Consider the following 18432-nt stretch of genomic DNA (forward strand, 5'->3'; position numbering starts at 1 on the left):
GCTTCGGGTGTCATTTGCATATGATTCATTGACTGTCTAGAATGCTTAGGAAACCCCCATCTCCCCTTCTTTTAAGCTCCCAATCCTTGTCCCCTCCTCTCAGCCCCTCTGGGACTGCCTGGCTTCTAGTCCTCGGGAGCCCCGTTGTTGTGGGGAAACCCAGGGAGCAGAGATAAGAGAGTGGATGAAGAAGGGGGGCTGGGCCAGCTGGGTTTGGGGACCCCTGGCTCCTCTCCCCTGAGGGTAGAGGAGGAAATAGTCTATTTCTCCTCCCCTCCTCCCCCTCCCCAAATCCAAAGGTTTCCCTTTTTTGGTTTGTGAAATGAAAGAAGGGAATTTGGGAAAGGGTTGTGGTCAGGCCTCCACCCACACCCCGAACAGTCCTCACCCCACATTCCTCTTCTCAGTCTGGGGGGGGAGCAGACCCTGGGAAATGGGTAATTCTTCTGCCAGCCCAGCCTGCAGATGCTGGCCCTGGTTGGGAGAAGGAAGGGAGAGCTGACACAGTGCCCAGTGAGGCACAGAGCAGGGAGCCACCCAAGTGGTGCTGGTGGGCTTGGGGGAGGAGGGGACCCTGTCAACCCGAACCTCCTATTTGCCAGGCTCTATGCTCGGTGCTTTCCAGGACTTTTATCTCTTAAATCACATAACCAGTTGTTGAGGTAGGCAGTTCACAGGCGAGTAAACAGATGCTCAGAGAGGTTATGTGACTTGCCTAAGGTCACCCAGAGTGGCAGAGCTGAGATTTGACCCTTCAAACCTCTGGTTCTTTCACGGCTGGTTCTTTATAGATCAGTCAGCTCTTGCTTCTTCCCCAGGGTGTGACTCTGGGGACATAACATAACGAACACCTGACCCTGGAGAAGGGATCCTGGCACCTTTTAGGGGTGAGGGAGGCCAGGGGTGCATGGCTGGTGGCAGCCCCCTATCCCACCCCTCTTTCTCCCATGCCTAGCATGGGCTCCAAATGTGGGAGGTGTGGGCCTGTGGTTTTTCTCTCCGTCGAGGGTGCCCATGGGCAGTGGAGGTGGCAGGCATAGGGTGGAGGTTGGATGTGGGTAATTTGTTTTCCCTTTCTTTGGTGCTGGTTTCGATTCTCTGACAGTGTCTTCTCTACCCCTGGGTGCAGGGGGCCAGGGCCCAGGCATCTCCCCAGGGGTCATGGTTCCAGAGGGGCCTTCTGAGGCAGGGCCTGTGCTCTTTGGCCCCGCCCCCATCATCCCTGCCCTTGCCCATCCCTGTTCCTTGGCCAGTCTGGCCGTTGGCCCATTTCTGTGACCTTTACCCCCTCCCTCGGCTCAAGGCTTCCCCTGGGGAGCTGAGTAACTTTGCACTGAAGTTTGCAGGCTGAGCTCCTTTAGTGAGGCTCTGATGGGGGAGGGGGAGGAGGAGGCCTTCCAGCCTCTCCCTGGGGTGTGTATCTGTGGGCGAGATTTTAAGTATGGTCCAGTTTCAAACTACTTGGGAGCAGAGTTAAGGCTTTAAGGTGGCTGCTGTTAATCTCTCCTCTAAGGTCAAGGGTGGGCTTCAGAGGGTCCAGACTGAATCTGCCCCCACCCCTCCAAAGCCGGGTCAGTATGTATGGGGTCTGGAGTGAATAGCTTCCTGGGCCTCGGCCTCGGGCCTCACTTCAGGGAGCGGGCCCCTAGGTGGACCTGAATCCACCTGGCTGTTTCTCAGAGGGTGCACCTCTGTGCGTATTTGGACCCTGGGTCGGCAAGGAGGCAGGTGCGGAGGCCAGCCTGGCTGAGTTAGGGCCAGGGAATGTGCAGTTTGGGAAACCGTGGGGCTGTGGTCGTATGTCTGTGGGGAGCTGTGTCCCGGACTGTGCACGCAGGCCTGGAGCCGGCTTCACTGTGTGTGGAGCCCCGGTGTGGAAAGGTCGCACCCCCAGGTTCCCTCTCCTCACGTGCCATGTGCACGCCCGCACACACACAGGCTGGGTGTGCAGACGTGCTCTTGCCCACCGGATGCTTTCCATAGACTGCGCGTGTGAGTTTCTGCAAGTGTGTGTGTGTGTGTGTGTGTGTGTGTGTGTGAGAGAGTCTGAGAGAGAGGGTCTGACTGTCAACGCCAATGAGGCTCAGGCAGCCCCTCCTTCCCTTGCTGGCTCGAGTTCCCCTTGTGTGGGGCCCCTCAGGGGTTGGGGGGGCCAGGGTGGCAGCTGGCCCGATGGGTGGGGCCCCTGTTCCTCTGACGTCAGCCTCTCTCCAGCCTGGGAGGGAATCAGCAGGGGCCCGGGGAGGGAAGGGGGCACCTCACTCAGAAATAAGGAGAGAGGCCCTATGGTTGTCATAATTAGTAACAGTGAAAAATCATGGTCATTAACCAGGTCCAGATTTCACTCCTAGGGGAGTTGCCCCCTCCCTAGCAAGTACCTGTCCCTGCCTCCCCTCCCTCAGCCCCTCACAGGCACAGTCTGGCTGGCTGGCTGAGCTGGGCCCAGAAGTCCTGGCCTCGTCCACAGTGGCCTTGGCAGAACTCCCCATCCCAGGCATGGTCCTCGGCCAAATACTGGCCGTGTGTGTGTCCCCTGGATTCCAGGTCTGAGCCTGGAGCCTGGAGCTTGGAACCTGGTATGGCTTGAGCTTGGGGAGGAAGGGGTTGGAAAAGGAGGCAGTCCTTATTTTGGGTCTCTGTGGCTCTGTTTTCTTCTTTTGTTTTCTTTTTCTTTCCTTTCTCCCTTCCTTTCTCTCTGTCTTCTTTTTGACAGCTTAATGGAGATGTCATTCATATACCATAAAATTCACCCCTTAAAGTGTACAATTCAGAGAGAATTTTGTATATTCAAAGAATGGTGCAACTATCACCACAATCACTTTAAGAAAATTTTCATCACTCCTAAGAGAGCCCCCATACTCACTAGCAGGCACTTCCCATTTCTCTCAAACCCTTGTCCCAGTGCCTGGTAACCACAATTGACTTTCCATCTTTATAGATTTGCCTCTTTTGGACATTTCATATAAATGGAATCATACAATATGTGGTCTTTTACAACTAGCAGAATGTTTTCAAGGTTTACCCATGTTGTAGTGTATAGATCGGTATTTGTTCCTTTTTATGGCAGAATAGTATCTCATTGGATGGATGTACATTTTATTTCTCCATCATCAGCTGCTGGACATTTGGGACAGTTCTATTTTTTGGCTGTCAGGAATGCTGGTATGAACATCCACGTGCAAGTTTTTGTGTGGACTTGTGTTTTCATTTCTCTTAGGTAGATAGGTACCTAAGAGTGGAATTGCTGGATCATAAGACTCTGTGTGTAACCTTTTAAGGAACTGCCGTACTGTTTTCCAAAGCAGCTGCACCATTTTACATTCCCACCAGCAATGTGTAGGGGTTTCAGTTTCTCCACATCCTCACACACTTGTTAATATCAGTCTTTCTGATTGTAGCCATCTTAGTGGATGTAAAGTGGTATCTCATCGTGGTTTTGATTGGCCATATTTTTGTCTGTCATGTGTCATATATGTATGTGTTTATATATACACACACTCATATATAATACATACATCTGTATTTATTTACACATATCCTCCTATACCCCAAGTGGATTTGAAGCATCGTTTTGTGGACACTTCTTTCTCCATCTCTTTCTTTACTCTTGTTGCTGTCTGTCTCACTGTGCCATGGAAATTTCTGGGTTCATCTCTGTTTCTTGCTACCCATGTTGTTATCTATGCGTGTCCTCTGGTCCCAGCTGTTCAAACAGGGTGTGGATCTGTGTGCACACTGGAGAGGGGGGCATCTGGCCTTTCATCTTCTGCCTACCTCCCACCTCTCCAAGGATGTTGCTTCTGCAGAGTATGTGAGTGAACTCTGAGATCAGTCTCCCTTGCCTGGGGGTAGGGGGCTTCCACGCCTAGCAGTCCCTGCCCTCCTAGCCCACTGCCCACCCCTGGCCCATCATGCTGTTGAGCATTGGAGGTGGTACCCAGGAGTCCTCGATTCCCTTTTCCTTATTTGTGTGTATGTAATCGGGCCTCCTCCCTGGGCCTGTGGGACAAACCTATCTGGGGTGCTCGGGTTGGATTTGGGGGGGAAGTGGTGTAAGAAGGGCCCCCTGGCTTAGGAGTCATTTTTCTGAGAAGTGCCAGTGCTTTAGGGAAGCGGCTTTTCTTCCTCCTCCCTCCTCCCCTCAAGCACACGTTCTCTGCATCTTGACCTCAGGTAACCCGCTTTAGGGGAAGGAGGGCCAGCTGCCTTCCTCTGCTGCAGGAATCCTCTGGGGTGGCATGGCACTGGGGACCCCTTCCACTCAGGATTGTGAGTGAGAGGACTTCGGCTCTGGGCTCTGTCCCTGTCTCCCTAGCCTGGCAGTGCTGGCCTACCACCCCCAACAGTGTCTGGGCCCTGCTCCCAGGCCGTCTCTGCCAGCCAGGCATGGTGCCAGCTGTCTGCTCAGCCGGGTGCCGCGGGAAAATCTCTGGCCGCCCAGGTTGGGGAGCTCCACAGGGAATGCCCGTGAGCCCCGTTCCTTGGTGCCCACTCACCTGTCTTTCCTCATTCTACAGCACCACAGGACATGGCCCCCCCAGCTGCTTCACCGGGGCCCATCTAGGAGAGCATCCTTTTCGGCGCCTTGAAGGCCAGCTCTGGACCTTCCCGGGAAAGTGCCAGCTCACGGATCTCCGATACCACAGGACCAGCTCTTGGGACGTCCCCCAGCCCACCTGGCCCCCAGCGAGAGTGGGGGCTCCAGGAGGCTGAGATTAGCCTGCTAGCCTTGGACGGCAGCTCCAGGACAGAAGGGGGGGTGGGCTGACCACCCAAACCCCCTCTGGGCCCAGGCCCCATGCCCCGAGGAGAGGCGGCCTGAAGCCCGCCAGAGCCTCTCTCCAGACTGTCTGCCTGCACTTCTGACTGTGGCTGCTTGGCATGGCCAGCAACAGCAGCTCCTGTCCAACACCTGGGGGAGGGCACCTCAATGGCTACCCAGTGCCCCCCTACGCCTTCTTCTTCCCCCCCATGCTGGGTGGACTCTCCCCGCCAGGCGCTCTGACCACTCTCCAGCACCAGCTTCCGGTTAGCGGCTATAGCACGCCATCCCCGGCCAGTAAGTGGGGTGGCTGGCGCTGTGGGAGGGGGTGGGAGAGGGCTGTGGAGGGAGGCAAGCCTGGGGCTGGGCCTCTGGGCACTTCGGTTCTGCTGTAGCAGCGAGGTCTTCCCCAGACAAGGGGGACCGTATTTTGGGGGCTCGAGGATGAAAGGCTCATAGGCTCATCTACAAGGTGGTGTGTCTGATGTTGGGGGGCAGAGGAGTGATGAGACAGTACTGTCCCGCGGTGCCCCTTGCACCCCCTCCCTGTGCTCTGCTGTCGAGGGCCTTATAAATAGCTCCAAGAAGTGGACACAGGCTGGAGGCGGGTAAACAAACCTCTCGACATTTGGTGGAAATGGCAGCTCTACTGAGAGAAGCACCCCACTTCTGCCCCACCCCATCCAGTACCTCTGAGGGAAGAGGCTTGAAGAAGCAGAATCCCCTCCCCTTGCCCTGCCAGCTGCTGGCCAGGCTGGGTGGTACTTCCCTTTGTGGGGAAGGTGAGAGGGAGGGGCCCCCAGGCAGCCTGGTGGACACGGGGTGAGTGTCCCAGGAGGGGGCGCTCAGCCTGGACTCTGGCTGTGGACTCAAGTCTGCTCTTGTCAGGGCTGTGTTTTCTCTCTGCCTCCGCCCTCTGTCATGGGGGTTGCCTGTTGGCTGGATGGGGGTCTCGGTACCCATCCTTGGCTGGCCGAGCCAGGTAGTGGGAGGTGGCGGCAGCTATGGCCAGCTGGCAGAGTCCGGGCCTCGGGCCTGCCAGGCCGCTTACAGTAACTCTGGCCCCCAGGGCCCAGCTGGGCGCCAGGCCAGCACTTGGGGGAGGAGGGAGCCGGGGCCTGGCCCCAGGCGGGAGGGGGTGGAAGCAGCAGAAGGGGCCACGGACAGCGGGCTGGCTGGTCAGCTGCTAACCTGGGAAACGTGTCCCACCTCTCCTGGCGGGCAGGGACTGAACACCCGGCCCCAGGCACCCACCACCCCTCCTATGGCCACTGGCAAGCGGCCTGCACTGCTGCCCCATGTGCCTGGCTAGGCTGGGTCAGCGCCCCCTTCTCAGCATGGGGGCAGTGCACTCTGCCCGGAGCCAGGGAGTCTCTTTGTCCCAGGGGCAGGCCCTGGCTGGGCGCCTCACTGCCCGCACTGGCCTTCTGCCCACCGCCACCACTGCTTCCTGGATTGCCTCCTCTGGCTGCACGGTGGCCCCCTCCCTCCCAGCCCCAATAGCTGCTGGGAGCAGGGGCTCGAAGTCTGAGCTCCTTTAGGTCCCCACCCTTTATGCCCTGGGCAGGGGGCAGGTGGCTGCGGCCTACTCAAACCTCCACCTTCTGTTTCCTCCCTTAAGAGTGTGCAGTGGGCAGCATCTTGACCTGGGAGTAGGGGAACATCGTTGTGGCCTGGTCTTCAGGCTGTGCTGGGTGATGGGGGAGGCCAGGCTCTGGGTTCAGAGTGGCTGTGGAATGAGTGCGTGTGTCTGTGCCTCCTGGGATCTGGGTGTGATAGGTGCTGCTTCTGCAGGGACTGGGATTCATAGCCCAGCTCAGGTAACTGGAGCATCTGTTTCCTGCCAGGGTGGGATTTTTAGGGAGGGAGAAGTTAGGGGCCCGCAGCCTGATGCCAGTGGACAACCTGTTTTTCCCAGGTGATGGAAACAGAGCCCCAGACACTCTGTCCACCTGGGGCCTGGACTCACGAGGATTGGAGGGGTCTGGCCTGGCCCCTGTCCTTGCCCTGTCCTAGGCCTGATGAGCAAATGTTTTGCCCTCTCTTTGAATGTTGCAAGCTTCTTCCTCTTTCTTAGAGGTGGGTGGGGAGGGCTTCCGGGTCCCCTGCTTCCCACCCTGGTAAGCTTCTCCCCCCAGGGTGGGGTGCCCACATTTCGGGCAAGTGGAGCCTTCTTTGGCTTTCCCCACCCAGGTTAGGCAATGCCCCCTTCCTGCCCCCTCCCTCTGTGAGCCTGTGGGTTTCCCTGCCCTCTCCTAGTAAACAAAAACAATTTCTCTTCCTACCCAGAGCCCCAGCTTCTGAGCTTCTCCCTCATCTTCCCCTTCTCTGGGAGCAGAGGCATGGCTGTGAGCCAGCAGGAATCGGCCATTTCCCTCCTTCTTGGGCAGGGCTGGGGGGCCTGGTGACCCCGGCTCTCAGCTGTGGGTAGCAAAGTGCGACAGCTCAAGGTTCAGAGATTGAGGTAGCCTTGCCTTTCCCGCTCTCCCCACGGTAGGCTGGGCTAATGCTGGGGTCAGGCAGCTCCTAAGAGAGGTGGACATCTGTGGCCCCCATTCCTGCCAGGAGCAATGACAGGCTTTGGCCCTCTGCCACACTTTCTGTAGGAAACCTTGCCCGTGAGGTGAGGCTCCCTCCTCCCACTTCCCATCAGCAGAGGTGTTCGGAGAGTTCCCCCTCTGCTGCCCATTCTTTTCCTCAAGTTGGGAGGAGTCTGGATCTTGGGTGTATCCTTCAAAGACTGGGTGGCCTGTGAAAGGACAGAGCTATTGTCCGGGTCACTTGGGGGAAGGGTGGGTATTTGTCCTACTATAGTCTCCTAGGGAGCCAGAGTGGGATGCTCCAGAGATGGTACAGGATTCCCTTCTAAAGCAGCCCCTGGGCCTTGGTCTCTGAGGACTGGTATTTACTGTAGAGGGTTGGGATTCTGTGTGTCTTGTTGGGGGGGGGAAGGGGTTGGGTGTGTTTTAGGGGTGGGGAGGTCAAGGTCGGGTGTGCCTTGGGAAGGGGATCAATAGCTTCTGGGTATTGGGTGAGGGGGTCAGAGCATGTTTGAGGAGAATCCGATGCTGAGCCAGGGAGGGGCGACTGTGTGCCGGAGGGGGCAGTGACTTAGGGCATAGCGTGTATTGGGGGAGGGCTATGTGACTGTGTTGTGTGCTTGGGGAGGGAAGGGTCTCTATTTCTTATTGCTAGTCTAGGCTGGAGAGGAAGCAAACCTGCCGTTTTGTTGCTCACGCTGGGAACTCCGTGGCGCGTGGGGCCCCAGGGAGTAGGCAGCGTAGCTTGCGTTCTGGCTTTGCTGCCTACTGTGCACGCGATAACCTCTCTGAGCACGTTTCCTCGTCTGTAAAACAGGGATGTGACCAGAGCCTCCCTCAGAGGGCTGAGATTAGGCAAGATCAGCAACGTCATGCTCTCAGCTCCTCACCTTGCATGTGACCGTTGCTGTCTCATTGCTGTGGCGCCCGGGGCTGTGACATCAGTGGAAAGGGACCCAGGGTGGGAGTTGGAGAGAATGGGATGCTAACATCTGTGGAACACCTACTGTGTGCCTGGGACCTTATCTCTGTTTTACAAATCTTAATCCCCACAATCCTGGGAGAGGGACATTATCTCCATTTACACATGAGGAACGGTGCTGGTGATTAAGTGGCTGAGCTAAGTGACCTTAAAGCTAGGCTGTTTTCTACCCTCCAGAGAGGCAGCTGCCTGAGGGTACTATGAGGAGCCTTGGGGTGATCAGTGCCACGTTGAAACCCCCCTTTCTCAAGGCTAAAGCCCAGCTTCTGCCTGAGGACCTCCCCCCTTCACCCAGTAGGGGGCGTAGGGAAGCCTCCCCACCCCCCCAGCCACGCCTCCTCTTCTGTTTTTGATCCTGAAGGCTGGAGGGAAAGCGCGATAAGAGGCCTGGGCCAGATCTGCATCCTGTCCTGGAAGCTGCGGATACAATCTGTTCACACCCATCCCCGCCCCCGAATCAGCCCACTGCAGCCCCGGGAGTTTGCAGAGCTCAGCGGGCACCCTTCCCCCCATCTCCAGACAGACACTGTAGGAACAGAATGTAAAAGCCACAGTTCTTATTCTTATTTTGTTTCCATTTGTGGAGTTGTGGCAGGGAAGCTGGAAGCGATCAGTAGAGGAGCTGGGCATGGGAGACCCTAAAAGACAAGGTCCAGACTTTTCCTTTCCATCTGCACATTTGCTGTGTGTGCCGAGAAAAGACCGGAGAGTGGTCCTAGGGTCTGGGGGAGACAGAGGAGGTGTGCCCTTCTCCCCTTCCTCTCCTCTGCCACTCCCTCCCCTTTTTAGTTGGTGTCCTCCCTCCCTCCCTCCTGCCCACACTCTCCCTGGACAATAGGACAGCTAGGGGGAGGGGGTACTGCTAGCATTGCCTTTCCTGGGGTCCAAAATGCAGAGTCAGCCAAAAGACTGTTGGATGGGGTTTTGAATGAAAATGGGGCCTCCTCACATTTTATCTGGAAGCATTGGTAGTACACAAGCTCCCTCAGGGCAGGACCCCAGCGTGGGGGTGGGGGAGGGGACTCAGGGAAGGAAGCTTGTCCTCTTAGTCAGGCTAGGACCTGAGAAACTGTGTCTGCCCCATGCCAAGGGCACTGTGCCCATGGGGATGTGCCAGTGCAGGTCCTGACGACCCTTTGAGGGGTCGTGTCTGCGGAAAGAGGAAGTGTTTCCCTTCTCCAAATCCCTTTGGGGCGGTGCCCACAGCGCCTTCCTGCTCCTTTCCCTCCATGAAGTTGGGGTACAGCCAGTAGAGCTGGGTCTCCCAGGGTAGGCTGGAGGCCAGCAGCCCCGGCTGGATCAGAAATAGAGGCCCTCCCCTCCTCATTCTGACTTCTGGGTTCCCGGGAACCTCAGCCAGCCCAGGGACCAAGGCCTCCTTGGCAGAAATCTTAAAGGACAGTTCTTTCTGTGCGGCCTTGGGTAGGTCACTCAGCCTCTCTCAAGTCTGTTTCCTCCTTTTTAAAGCAAGACTCCTAATCCATGCTTGCTGGCAAGGCAGGTTGCTGTGAGGCCACGGTGACCTGCTTGCTGGTGAGGGCCTGAGTGGTACCTAAGTACCCTGCAGCCCCATTGTCTTGGGGGATGGCCACCCTGTACTAGGACCCGATGTCCATCTGGTTCTGGGCCTCACGATTTTCTGTTTGTTATCCCCTCCAGATGGGGTTGGGGACAGGAGGGAGTCCTGCATGGCACAAGTCGGGGCCAGTTCAGTTCAGCCCAAACTGCTGAGGGCCTGCTAAGCACACAGCCCTGGAATTGTTGTCAGGGATGCGGCAGAGGAGGACAGATAGGCTCCAGGCCTGCCACTAGGTTTTCTCCCCTCCACCCCCGCTGCTCCCCAGCAGCCAGCCAGAGCCTTCCTATTTCCCTCTTCTCCTACTGCCCCAGAACACTGTGTTCTGCTTGACCTGCCCCATGACCTTGCTATTGCCCAGAACAGGCGTCTCACCCTGACTTCTCCCCTTCTCCCGCTCCGGAAATCCTACCCATCCTTCAAGGAACATCTTGAATACTGCCTCTTCCCAGAAACCTTCACAGATGTTCCCCCTTCCCCGCTCACTCTCCCTCCCTCTTTGGATGCCTGCAAGTCCTTATTTTTCCTCTGACAACACTCTTCTCTCTACCATGAAGTGACTTCTCTCCACCTAGTATCTGCTGTGAGCTGTAATCATTTGGAAGATCTTTGCCTGATCAGCAGGTCTTTGATGGCAGAGACAGTCTCAGATCCCTGAGTACCTCAAAGCTGTGAACACAAGGCCTAGCACATAACTGGTGCCCAGGAGCTACTTCATTTGGGAGGAAAGATACCAAGGGCCTTGGAAGGAATCTACCCTCTCCTCCAGCTATCTCATCTACAGGCAAGGCTTTCATACGTGCCCCAGACCCCAGCATTGTTCCATCTGCAGCCCAGACCTCCCTTAGGTGAGACCTCACTTTGGAGTCCCACACCCTCCTGTCCACCAGCCCAGGAAAATTTTCTACTTTGCAGTCTTGGGAACTTTGCTGTAGCACAAACCACACACCAGAGTCCTCTCTGCTACCACCATTCCCATTCCGCCCCACCACGTCCCCATTGATTACCTTCCTCTGTCCATCACCACTGCCACTTTCCTAGGCTGCGCTACCATTGCGTGCTGCCTGGACCCTTGCAGTAGCTTCTAACTGTTCTCTCTTGCCCTCCTACAATCCATTCCTCACACAGCTTCACAGAGTTAAATTTTTTATTTATAGCACTAAATCAGATCTTGCCTCTCCTCTACTTGGACTCTTTCTGGGGTTTTTCTTTGCATTTAAGATAAAATCCAAAAGTCTAATTGAGCCCAAGTCCACCTGGTCTGGCCTTAGCCCACCTCTCTAGCCTGTTCTTGGGTTTCTTTTCCTCTTGAATTTTATGTTCTATCTACCCTGGCCCTCTATTAATTTGTTGAATGAACCCACGAAATTCTGTAACCCCAGGACCTTTGCACAGGCTCTTTCTTTTACTGGGACTCCACTCCTTCCTACTCTTTGCCTGACTAACTTCTAAACTTCTACTCTTTCTTTAAGTCTTTGCCTTGAGGTCCTCCCTGACCCTCCAACATAAATTAGGTACCTACAGTGATAATCCTTCAAAGTACACTTGGTGTGTTTACTTGTGTCATAATACTAATCATCTTAGTTTGCAATTATATATATATACACAATAATAAATATATGTATTTGTGATTATTTGCTAAATGGCTGTTGCACCATAAGGTCTGCAACAGCAGGCTTACCAGGGTATCTACTTAGGAGGGTGGTCATAAAGTTGTTTTCCTTAAATTAGCCTGGCATGGTGGGAATATGGGCTTTGGTGGCAGAAAGTTCAAATTCTCACTGTCCCCTTTATTAGCAATGTGATCTTGGAAACTCACCTAGCCTTGCTGAGACCCTGGTTTCTTTATTTGTAAAATGGGATAATATCCACTTATCTCTTTGAGTTGCTCTGAGGATTAAATGACAACGTATGTTAGGAACCTGGCTTCTAGAAGAGTATCCTTGGGAAGCATGTAAATTCCTATCTGTTTTTAGAATGAGGGAGCTCCTCTGCGCGGTCAGAGGCAGTAATAGGATACCCTCTTCTCCTGGGGCATCCCCTCCTTCTCAGACCTACCCAGCCTAGGTCTTTCTTCCAGTGAAACAGGCACCCCGAGGGCTTCCGGGAGGAAGTGGTCAGCTGGAAGGCACCAGCCCCTCCTTTTCTCTCTCCAGGGCTGGACGGTGCCGTGGGGGGCCAATGCTGGTTCCGCCGCCGGGAGACACCCTGGGCGGGGTTTGCTCAACGGAAGCACGCAGAGCGTGGGGGGCGGGGAGCCCCCTCTGCACTCGTTGGTGGCAAAGCACCCGATCTGCTGCGTCGGGTTCCGGCGGGCGGGCGGCCGGCTGGAGTCACACATGATGTCACAGACAATGACACAAGCCGGGTGTCTCGTTCTGACACGGCACCCAAGCTGCACAATGTCACACCCGAGACACCCGGCACGCCGCGTTCGCGTTGCTAACACTCGGCCACAAGCAACCCCGCCCTTCGCCTCCTGCCGCCACTCTCCGCGTCTCCGGGGGAGCGGGCCGGGCAGGGGGCCGGTGGGCGAGCCCCGCGGGCGGGCTGGCGAGCGGGTAGTGTCACGGGCAGCGGTGGGTGGGTCACCCGGAGGTGAGACGCCGCCAGGCGAGTTCAGAGAGAGTTCAGCCGCATTGCATTAGGCAAATGAGGCCTGGGCTTGGGGGGGGGGGTGTTGGGGGAGGACACCGGGACCAACCCCCTTCTCCCGCCCACCACCTCCCCCGCCGTGGCATCGCCCGGCCGGGGACTGACCAAACCACCGGGGGAGGCTGGGAGCCGGAACTGGGATGGGGGAGACGCCCGCGCCTCTTCCGTCCTGGCGCAGCCCCCTCCCCTCTCAGTACCCCGCCTCCGTCAGTACTCCTCGCACTCCTCCACTTGAGCCTTTTCCCCCTTCCTTCTCCTCTTCTCTCCTCCCCCTTCCCGGGCTCCCCCTCCTCGCCTTCCACAGCCCGCCTCTCCTCTCAGTTCCCGGCTTGGCGCCCTCTGCCGCGGGACCCGCGGGGAAAGGGTTAAAGCAGGGGCGGTGCCTGGACGGGACGGGGCGGAGGGAAGGGGGTGGGGCTGCAGGGGACGGGGCGCGCGGGCCGTGTTGGGGGGGCCGCGGCGCGCACCGCCGGAGACCAAGAGCCGGGCGGCCGCCCCGGGCCTGCCGGAGGCGGAGGCGGGGCCGCGCGATCCCCACCCCACTCGGAATCCTCGCCCGGGAGAAGCCCGGGAGCGCCGGCGGGGAGGAGGAAGTGCTCCGTGACCCCCGCCCGCGCCGAGCCCGCCCCCGGCCGGCGCACTTGGGGAGCAGCGGGACTCTGCTTCGGACACCATGAGACTCGCCACGGGAGCCCCCTCGAGGTGAAGCCGCCTAGTTCCCGGGCCTCGGCCGGGCGTTCCCGGGGGCAGCTGAGGGACCCCCACCCCCGCATTCAGTACTCACAACTTCCCCGCCTTTCACCTGGGACTGGCTGGGCGGCCCGCCGACTTGGACGCGGGACTTCGGGCAGAGGGCGGCCCCCGGCGCGGGTCGCCGCCAGTCGGGGCGGGGGTTCTTACCCCTCGCCCCCTGCAGCTCTCGGATGGCGCCGCCGGCTGAGTGAGGGAGGCAGCGCGCAGGACTTCCCCGCCCGGACCTCTTGTCTTCGCGGGGAAGATGTACGAGAGTGTGGAAGTGGGGGGGCTCACCCCCACCCCCAATCCCTTCCTGGTGGTGGATTTTTATAACCAGAACCGGGCCTGTTTGCTCCCGGAGAAGGGGCTCCCTGCCCCCGGCCCCTACTCCACCCCACTCCGGACTCCGCTTTGGAATGGCTCAAACCACTGTAGGTACCGGCCTCCCCTTCCTATTGTGGGAGCTAGGGGTAGGGGTGGGCTGTGGGGCTTCCGCTTCTCCCAGGGGATGCGGGCCTGGGGGCGTGGTGGCGGGGGTCCTGTCTCTACCCTTCATTTTCCCTTGTCTCTCTTGCTGAAACTCGGGTGCCCTTGTTGGACAATTGGACTCCCCCAAGGAACCCTGGGCGCTATTCGGGCTGAGGAACTTTGGGGGTTCCTCCTTTCAGGAACACTTGTTCATCTCTTCTTATACTTCTTGCAGGGGAAGTGAAGCCCGTTGCCCCCAGTTTATATCTTCTTGCTTGGAAGCAATAGCTTCGCAGCTGAGTGGTCCTTTCTCCCACCTTGGAGGGTGGGGTAAATGTCCTATCAGTGGGCTTGTCTACACGGAGGAGGAGGGGCCTCCTCCCCGGATCCCAGCCCTAGCAAAGCCTGGGGGAGAGCCCTGTCCTGGGCATCAGCTGTTGCCCCCAGCCCTTGCGTCACTAGAGTGGGTGTCAGGGGAGCGCTGGATGTCTTTGGTGTTGGCAGTGGGGTGTGGCAGGAAGGGGCAACTTCATCAGACGCCCGTCGTTGGCCACCCTAACCAACCCTTACCTCTTGGGGAAGGGCACCTGCCCTTTTGAGGGTTGTCCTGGCCCTAGGCACTTGGCTGACACCTTTGAAGCTTCTGTCCCAGGAATGGAGGGGAGAAGCTACTCTGGTGGGAAGAACCCCCCTCCCTTGTAATCCTGGTACAGTCTGTTTTCTGGGAAATGAGTTTGTTTTTTGGTGGGTCTCAGGCTACTCTGGAAAGGAGGGATGCATCCTATGCGTCCCCTCCCACCCTAGCCGTGTCCTTTTGTTACCCTGTTTTCACTTGGGAAGAGGGGCTGGCACTGGGCTGTACCTCCTAAGAGGGGCGCTGATGAGAAACTTGGGGTCCTGGCAGCCTGCACACCTTCCCTCCTCACAGTCCCCTGACTGGGTTCAGGCTCCCCTGGAAGGGAGGGGCTCTGTGCACTGGCGGGAGCTGTGAGCGCCTGGGGTGCACACCTGGGTGTGTTTATATCGGGCTATGAGGTAGTGTACCTGGGTGGGGGAGAGCGGCGCTCAGGGGATTAGTGTTACTTGGCTCCGGTTTCGTCCTCTATCTACCCTGCTTGGGGCTCAGCTCTTCCCTGGGGTTTCTCCCACCTTCCCGGACTGACTGCTCCCTGCTGCCTGCCGGGGGTGGTGGGGAAGGAAGAGTGGGTCTCTGGGGGCCTGGTGGCTTGCAGAGGGTTGAAGGGCAGCCCCCAACCTCTTTGCTCCAGGAAGAGAGACCTGGTTTGGAGAGACACCCCCCCTCTGCCCCTCTCAGAGCCACCTCACCCCTAGCGTTTCTGTTGTCCTGACCTTTGCCTCTGGGGCAGGTTGGCTGGGAGGCAGCTGGCTGCAGATGGTGGGAGGGAGGGAGGTGTGAGCAACGGTTGACTTTGGGGAAAAAAGGGACTGTTGAAAGGTGTGACACCAGGACCCTTCTTCCCATCCTCCCGGAATTGGAGGAAGGTGACCCCTCCTAAGTGAGATAATTGGGGCATGGCTGCCAGGGTCACTCCCTCCACAGCCTTGGCCTCCTTTGCCAGAGGACTGGGGGAAGCTGGGATCTGAGAGCTTGGGCTCTGGCCCTTGGGGGCAGCTCTGCTCTTCCTGGCCCAAACTGCGGGAGGAGGATTGAGTCCAGCAGGCCATGGGGAAGTGGAGGCCTGTTCCCCACAGGGTGGGGTGGAACTAGAGGCCTGGGCTCCCCTGTTCCCATGGTGAGAGTGCAGGTGTGTGGCAGTGAGCACAGCCCCCAAGGTTGGGATGGTGGCTGTGGGGGTGGTTGTGGGGCACAGGAAGGACCTAGAGGCAGGGGGTAGCAACTTGTCCAGGTCTAGAGTACAGGGCGTCTCTCCCCAGCCCCTTGGTGTGCCTGTAGGTCCTCTGGAGATGGGAACCCTCCAGCCCCCTCACACCGAGTTCTCGGCTCCCTCCTGCCACCTCCACCAATGGTGAGAAGAGAGAGCAGGTTGGCCGTGGGAAGAGACCTTCCAGATCCTGCAGGGCCCTGGGGATCTTGCCTCCCTCCCCAGAGCCCCCGTTTCGGGGCACCAGAGGACAAGGGGTACGCAGGATGTGGCTCTCCATCTGTCCCCCACCAATCTCGCAGCTCACGCCTCCGCCCGCTTCCAGACGTCCAAGAATGTGAAGCACGTGGATGCCCATAGTTGGGGGAGGGGGAGAGATGCTTATCGGTGGCCGCTGGGTAGGGGCCTTCTTCCTCCGCGGCCACGCTATACCCAGAGCTCCCCCCTACCTCCTCCGGGGTAGAGGAAGGGCGGGACGCAGGGCCCTGCGCCCCCTCCCCAGCCCTCCCCGGGGGCTGCGAGGGGAGTTGCGGAGGAGCGGGCGCCAGCTGGATTGGGATGGGAGCCGCTGGCCGGGGGCCCGGCTGATTTCCTGCTGATCTCCTCCAGGAAACCGGCCCCTTGTGCGAGCCTGCGAGCGGCTCTGGGGCGTGGGGACTCCGGAGTGTTCTATGCCTCCTGCCCGCCCGGAGCGGAGCGGGAGCGGAGGAGGGGCACCCTGGCAGCGCGGGCGGGAGGGGACGCCTGGCTCCCTGGGCCGCTGCCAGCCCTCTGCTGGGCGCTGGAACTTTGAGCTGAGAAAGTGTGATGCTTCTCCCGCCTCGTCTTTCTGCTGGAAGAGGAGAGATTTGTGGGCTGGGGCCTTTGGGGAGGGAGGTGAGCGGGGAGGGGCCAGGCCGGGGCTGTCCTTCCCTCCCCCTAGGTCGGGTGTGCAGAGTTAAAGCTGCATCCTAACTCTTGCAGAGGCTATGAGGGTCCCATAGTGTCCTGCTCCCCTAGGCTGCTGGCTGGGGGCCCTGGTGGTGGGGCCTGGGCCAGGGCTCTGGGTTCAAAGGGCACAGTGGGAAACCTCAGAGCTGTTACCTGGGCGACAGGTGGGGATGTGCCAGGGATTGGGCAGAGGGTGCAGACTGTGTTACAGTCTCAAAGGCAGCCTGCTGCTGTGGGGTGGGCCTCACCCAGTCCAAACTGTGGACCCCCACGTGGGGTCATCTCTGCTAAAAAGCACGTTTGAAAAGTATGTTCTTCCAGTTCCATAAACAGCCTCTGGACTTTGCCTTAGCTCCAAATTTCTACGGGCCTTTGCCCCTCCAGTCAGTCCCTGGCATTAGAGCTGTCTGTCCCTTATCCAGGTATCCCCCACCTCCCCGTGTGTCTCCCCACGCCCCCTCCCCTCTCTCAACCCCCACTCTGTACCCCAAAGCTCCCTCTGTCCTATCTCACCTTCCCTTCTGGTTCATTTTAGAGGTAGGACCTTAAGGGGCTGTGGTCCCAGAGCAAAGACTGGTGAGGGGAGTCAGTGCCTTCATCCTCTGCTTGTTGGAACGCTGACTGGGATTCTAGGCCGAGGTTCCCCCCCACACCCCCTTGTCCTTGATACACCCTCCCCACCAGTCTGGATTGTCTATTGTTACTCCTTTTACGTCTTGGAAAAAGTTAGCACAACAAAGGGCTCCTTTGTCACTCACCCCTCTGCCTCCTGGCCTCCCCCAGGCCCCCCAACCCCGCCCCACCCCCAGCAGCTGTTCTCTGGCCTCTGCCTGTCTGATTTGCTTGTCTGGCCTCCGGGAGAGTGAGGTGGGGGAAAACCAGGCCAGGACAGTTCGATTTGGGGTGAGAAGCAGAGGGTGGGGGAGGTTAGCAAAGAGTCTGGATTGGTGGGGGCATGGGTCCCTCTGCTGCAGGCTGGCTCTGGGCAGGGACAGGGACATGGGGCCACAGCAGTGCTGGTCAGCCAGGCTGACGAGGGACATGGTGCCCAGGCCCAACTAAGAGCCAGGAAAGCCCTGCCAAGGTTGTTGGCTTGGTTCCCTGTTGTCAACTGCCTGGCAGTCCCTGGTTGTGCCTACAGGTAAAGGGGGAGGGTGGTAGCATGCAGCTCACCAGTCCCCCACCCCCATCCAGGTGCTTCTTTCCTCTGTGCCTGGACTTTGGGGCCACATGACTCATGAGGTGCTATGAGGTGCTTAGGCAGAAATTCTAAGCCCTTTTGAATTCCAGAACCTCAGGTGCTGGAGTTTGGGGTGAGACTAAGTAGGATTCTGGGGTGTGGGAGGAGGCAGGAAACTACCTACTCAGGAAGGGAGGCGTCCTTGCCCCTCCTTGGCCCCGGACAAGTGGACTTGGCAGAGGCCTCTGGAGGATGCCTGGTGGCCCCTTGGGAATCTGGGGTTGGCTGGGTCACAGTTCTCATAGAGCACAGTACACACCCGGCTGCCCAGGCTTTGGGCACAGACAGCCCCTACGCAGCCCAGCCCTGTTCTGCCTGGGGTGATGGGCACGGGGCCAGGCACTGGGGAGGATTTGGCTAGTGGGGGCTGCCCCTGCTGGCTGGGTCACCCTCCTGGCTGCCCTCTTAGAGCTGAATAGCAGGAGAGGAGGGGGATAGTAACCGGGACATAGTATCGAGGCCAGACAGACAGAGCATTGATGGGAACAGACCCCCTTTGTCATGCTGTTTCCCGCAGAGCTATGGGCTTCCGGGGCCCAGAGGGACTCTTCTCTCTGTCTCCAGGGGGTCCCCCTGCTTATCTCAGGGAGTCCCCACCTGCTATGCCCCAACATTTGCGACTCTGCACATCCTACTTTGGGTCCCTAGCCAGGGGATTGTTTGGGTGGAGGAGGGGCTGTGGCTAATGGCAGAGGGGGCG

At 58.4% G+C, this 18432-nt stretch overlaps 1 protein-coding gene across 8 annotated transcripts in view; it reads left to right on the forward strand.

The window, feature by feature from the left end:
• RARA (retinoic acid receptor alpha) overlaps positions 1-18432 on the forward strand; it is a 34738-nt gene that overhangs the window by 7049 nt on the left and 9257 nt on the right. Inside the window, exons 1-2 of one of the 8 annotated variants that reach the window (XM_064496058.1) lie at positions 4055-4173; positions 4518-5059. In XM_064496058.1, the coding sequence (XP_064352128.1) occupies positions 4882-5059 (178 nt within the window). In that variant the 5' untranslated portion in view covers positions 4055-4173; positions 4518-4881. The other 7 variants (XM_064496057.1, XM_010991790.3, XM_064496060.1 and 4 more) reach the window with 7 other exon arrangements.

This window comes from Camelus dromedarius, chromosome 16 (genome assembly GCF_036321535.1).
Source record: "Camelus dromedarius isolate mCamDro1 chromosome 16, mCamDro1.pat, whole genome shotgun sequence".
NCBI lineage: Eukaryota > Metazoa > Chordata > Mammalia > Artiodactyla > Camelidae > Camelus > Camelus dromedarius.